We start from the raw sequence: 5,828 nt of genomic DNA, 5'->3' as shown, positions 1-5,828 counted from the left end.
ATAAGATAAATTATAATTTTTTCTCATTATATAATTTACCTCATTTATTAAGACCTAGTAAAAAGTTATGTTAAACAGTTATCAAAAAAATTATAGTTATATTTAATGGAAAATTCTTGTATAGCTAGAATTTTTATTTCAACATATTATATAAATATACAGTTGTTTTTAAATACATTTATGGTTTAAAATATACTTTTTTTTTTTTTTGTTAAAATTGTTGTTAGTTTTGGCATTGAGTCATTAGTTATAATATATTACCTCTCATTGATACATAAAATAACCATGAAATATACATGGTTTTTAAATTTTCATAAATAATTAATTTAAATAAGAGAGAAAAATTAATAAATATATGTAAAGGTAGAAGATAATTCAATATTTCATATTTAAATACTTTTAAATCATATAAAAATTGCCAAAATGTATAAACTATATTATTTTTATAAATTATTATTAAAGACTTTTATTATATTTTTAATAACTTAATATTTCAATATTAATTAAAAAATTAAATAATTGATCGAGTATAAAATAATACTAATTAACAATACATGTTTTTAATAAAATTAAATGCAGACACCTATGTGTTTAATAAATTATAATAGTAAAATTACATGCATCATGAAATATAATAGCTTACAATATAACTAATGTGACTTACAATTCTTTATAAAAATATTATTAATAATAATAATTATAATAATAAATTATTAGTTATATTATACTCTTTTACGATCAGTAAGCACTCTGATAATACTACCAGCTCCTCCGCGTACATATGCTTTTTCATGCCACATGAGAAGATGACTGCTTTTTTTTTCATTTGACTTTTCAAATCCTTTATAAATATACTTCATAAGTATATCTACCATGTCAACATCCAATTGAGTAATAATATCATCTATTTGAGATAATTTGGTGGCCAGCAGAACTTTCATAACAACGTCTAACGCATTATCCTAAAATTAAAAATTAAAATTTGAGTATTAAAAATCATATACAAAATTAAAATTTATTAAAATTATGTATACCCTCAATTGTTGATTTTTTGACCCTAGTGGTGCATTTTTCAAAGCAGACTTTAAAGCTTCAGCAAGACGACCTCTGTAATAATATTTTTAAGGAAAAACTAACATAAAATTATTAGTAAAAATGTCAGTTACTTATGACACTTGTTTAAGTTATATACATTATACATTTTTATACTACCAAAAATATTTAACATTATTAAGTAAATTAACTTAATTATATTATATACTCTTCAATATGTTAGTTAGATTTGACAAGTAAATTGGTAATTTAAAATTAATGAAAAAATATAATAATAACATAGTTTGGTTGATTTCAAGTACATACTAAAACCGTTTTTTTTATTTTCATATATGATATATAAATAAATATTGAATGAAAATAAACATTACAAAATAAGTAATTTTTAATATAAGAACAAATTATCCTACATAACCACATAACATTTTATTTAGAGTTTAATTAATATTCAATACTTTTTTAAAAATGTATTTTGATGCATACTAGTTACATCTTAGATTCAAATTATATTTCAATCGGGTCTCATGCAAAAAAAAAACCATACTGTACTAGTTGAGTCTTATTTAACAAACAATACTGAATCAGTTGGGTCCCAGAAAAAAAAAAAAAACATTTTTCTTCTCATTTTTACAAACTTAGGATCAATAGCACAACTAGGAAGATGGGTTCAAGGGTTGTGAACTCCCTAAATTTATAGTTAATTCAAGATTATCTTATTCAATATCATCCTCACCAAATACCTTCCAAATTTAATTTTTTTTTAAGTGTATAATCCCCACGAAAATAAATCCTGGTTGCACCACTGCATAGGACTGTAAATATCTGAACATTTATTTATTATAGATATTTTTTTTCAACAATTATTTTATTTTCACTTTTATAAAAAGATTCGCATGATTATTTTACACATCAGCATTGTTTTACATCACTTATTGATATAATTTATGAAATTAAATTATAAAACCCTCAATAACATTTATACGCTTGTCTTTTTCATAATATAATATATTATTATTATAACATAATATTACAAAACTATATTTGTAATTTATATTATTACTACAATACGATAAGTAATAACCTAATTTGAAAACATTATTTTATTGACCTAGAGCCAATTCATACAAAATTTAATATAATTATAATTTATTGAAAATCAAAAAAAGAGGTTCTTCCTCTACTATCCTTCTTCATGCTAAAATCACTTAAACATCAACTTTGATGAATTCATTAAATTACATTTAATGTGTTTTTACAATAATTATAATAATCTTATATTAATAATTTAATTCATTAACATATTGTACTCCATAATAATTGTATTTATATATATATTTTTATGTTCTACATGTATATTGTAATTGGTCTTGCCCATTTAATAAATAAATAACTTAAACATGAAATATTTAACTACACAATAAAATTAATTTCTGAAACTCAAGAATGATCGAGAAAATTATATTAATAAAATATTTTTGATATGAATATGGTAATTTTATATTTTTAGCAACATATTTTATCTAATGAATCAATTTAATAAATATAAAAAATTAATCTACAAACAGTAAAATCAACTAAAATTATAATATTACTTTTCCAATTTGCTATACATTGAATGAATTTTGTCAATTATCACTAATTATGATTCAGTATAAACACTAGATAGAATGGTATTGAGACATTTTTTTATTTCTTACTCTAAAATAAATTAAAATAATTTTATATGACACAATACTTAGTTTTAAGTATTACAAAAATGATTGAGTAAATTGATTATAATTAATTAATTAAATTAAGAATAATATAATTCTGGTTTAATCGTTTAATCAATATATATTAATGTCACAGAATAGTATAATAATAATATTATTCAATTTAAAAGTTATATATATATATATATATATACCGCTATCATATAAGTAATGCATACATATATAATTATTTAATTATTATATAAATAAATAAAGAAAAAGTGTATATATAAAAACAAATATATTATAAAAATAATTGTGCTTATCCTACAGTAATATTTTATTTATAACTAACCTAATCTATTTTGAATTAAATAATCATCATTAAGTTTATACAAAGTCAATAAAATCGCAACTAAATATAAAAAAGTAAACAAAGGAGTAAATTGAAAAAATATGGTTGTTTTAAACAAAGATAAATTATTTATTTTAATAGGATAGATTTTTTTAAATGAGTTATTTTTAATCTAAAAAATAAAATAAGCTTACAAACTCTAATAAATTCAATACAAACAAAATATAATAAATTATTCAATCAATAAAAATAATCATTACCTAATCAAAACTATTTCCAATACAATAATAAATTATTCATTATTTTGATATTTCATACTACAATAGTAACAATATTATTTAGTGAGCGGTTTTTTTTTTTATTTAATAGGTTTATAGATTATTTTAATAATATTTAAATTGAAATTATTTTTTGGGCTATATTAGGTATAGATAATATAACAAGCTCAAGTTTCGATAATTATGTTTATTTAATGGAATATGTTTAAGTCTATAGAATATTGAATTATTATATTATATATTTTGAGAATATGGATGAATAGAATCATGTGTTATAACATGAGTTTTGTGTAGGTTTCCTGTAAACACTAAATTCAAATTTATAATGTATTATGGAAACTGTATGATCTAATAAATTTAATTTATTATTTATTTGTATTTTAAATGTAAATTGAATGTTTTTATTTATTTTGGTTAAATTTTTAACTAAATTTTCTGTTTGTCTATTTAAGAATCTAAATAAAATTAAGGTGTCATCAACGTATTATAATAATAATTCTTTAGTACAGAATAAAATTCTAATTACAAATATTTTATAACATATAGTGAATGTACATAATATTTTAAAACAAAACAATATTAGAAGATAACAGATAATATAAAGTAAAACATAAAACAACATATTTAGGTAAAAATAATTAATTAAGAAATTAATAATAATAATAATAAATAATGACAAAAGGAAAATGTATTAAATAGTTTTGTTTTATGAGTAATAGCTCATAGGTAATCATTTTTATATTATAGGGAAAACATATAGAATATAAAATAAATAAATAAAAAAGAAAAAAAATAATTATTTAATGCAAAAAATCAAAAACTAATATCTATAATATACTTTTATATATGGCTTGTATATTTTGTTTATTAATAATATAATTGGTTTCATAATTTTGTATATAAATTTCAGACATAAGAGGACTTAAAGATCCAAGCATAACTAACCATTCTTTTTGTGAATTTAATTATTATTTTGGAAATAGTTTTGATTAATAATTATATTTATTGATTGAATAATTACTTATAGTTTGTTTGTATTGAATTTATTACTGTTAGTAAGCATATTTATTTTTAAAAATAATAAGAATTAATTTTAAATAATCCTTCCTATTAAAGTTAATAATCTATGTAACACAATCAATTTTTCTCAATGTGTTCATTCTTTTACTTTTTCATACTTGGTCATAATTTTATTGATTTTGTATAAACCTAATAATGATTTTTTAATTTGAAACCAATCGTACTTCACAAATATAATAATACCTTAGGCTAAGCATTTATGTATTTCTTTATAGGTATGAACTTTTTTGTTTATTTATTTATATATTTATTTATGAGTATTAACCATTTAATAACTTTTAATTTTTATTATTTTATTAAAAATTTATATTTTTTTTTTTTTACTGATTAGAATACAAGTAATATTTGAATTAATGAAGAATTCTAACTTTTGATGAATCAAAACCGTTTTAAACTAAATATTGTTCTGAACCCAATATAATTGTTGTAAACCATAACAATAATATTAATGTTTATACTCACTACTCACCAACCAGTCAATGCCCAAATATTAATTTGGTTTTTCACATAGAATTTATTTTGTAAAATAATGAAAGAGAATAAATAATTTATGACAAAGGATACTGATTGATCATTGTTGTAATCTCTGATTCATCTGGAATGGTAGCCACTGACGGGCACTCCGATTGTTCGTCATCTTTGAAGTTCTCATTGAACTGATCAACGTCAATCTTTCTGAACGCTGAACTTCTCGTGTTCTCAGACATTGCTACACAATTAAGGTGGCGTGGATTATTTTGAGTGCGAAACAAACAAGTTGCAGGCGTAATCAACAGGACTGACCTTATTGATAACCGACCGACTGGCAGCGTTAATTGAGCAAAATATCTTACAAACAATTGTGCTTAGCTAATTTAATTGGTAAACGTTCTATGACTAATATCACAATTACACGAAACGTTCCGAAGACAAAATCGTTTGCCGAACATGTAGTGAGCAAATTTAAATAAACTATTGCATTGATGTAATTTTACTTATCACCCGGATCTCTTTACTATTGATAACAATTTGATAATCACGAATAGGTAGTCGTTATAAATGACATTCGAGGATAGTGTTCTATTGCTCACAGATAGTACGAAAACCAACCGCTTAGCTAATTATTTTAATATACAAATTCACGACGAAATCATTTTTTCACTGGTGATTATCGAAGGCGTGAGTAATCCGTAAATAAATATTATTCCAATTACGTCGGAGTGATTCATTCGGTAAAATAGTGAGTCGACAATTTTTCCACCCCACCGATGCAACCGTATTAACCCCACTATGATCTTGCCGCATTGTTCGTTTCGGCGGAAGACGCGTGTAGTGTTCAGTGCACATTCTTTACTCTATGGTTCAGTGGGTCATAAAAAATTACTTGTTATG

The 5,828-nt window shown here is 21.6% G+C and overlaps 1 protein-coding gene across 2 annotated transcripts; it reads right to left on the bottom strand.

The window, feature by feature from the left end:
- Positions 1 to 584: 584 nt before the first annotated feature.
- Positions 585 to 5,597, bottom strand: LOC112679462 (actin-related protein 2/3 complex subunit 5-like protein). 2 transcript variants are annotated; one of them, XM_025549266.1, is made up of 4 exons: positions 5,241 to 5,597; positions 5,022 to 5,166; positions 1,035 to 1,107; positions 585 to 962 (listed from the first exon to the last, which is right to left on the bottom strand). In XM_025549266.1, exons 2-4 carry the CDS (start codon positions 5,162 to 5,164, stop codon positions 723 to 725), a joined length of 456 nt encoding a protein of 151 aa, XP_025405051.1. In that variant the 5' UTR covers positions 5,165 to 5,166; positions 5,241 to 5,597; the 3' UTR covers positions 585 to 722. The 2 variants fall into 2 exon arrangements, with proteins under 2 accessions (XP_025405051.1, XP_025405050.1); XM_025549265.1 differs by having other exon boundaries at positions 5,022 to 5,595.
- Positions 5,598 to 5,828: the final 231 nt, after the last annotated feature.

This window comes from Sipha flava, unplaced genomic scaffold (assembly GCF_003268045.1).
Source record: "Sipha flava isolate LNK unplaced genomic scaffold, YSA_version1 162_pilon_pilon, whole genome shotgun sequence".
Classification (NCBI taxonomy): domain Eukaryota; kingdom Metazoa; phylum Arthropoda; class Insecta; order Hemiptera; family Aphididae; genus Sipha; species Sipha flava.
The sequence above is the reverse complement of the archived record's forward strand: the minus strand, read 5'-3'. Positions and strand labels throughout refer to the sequence as shown.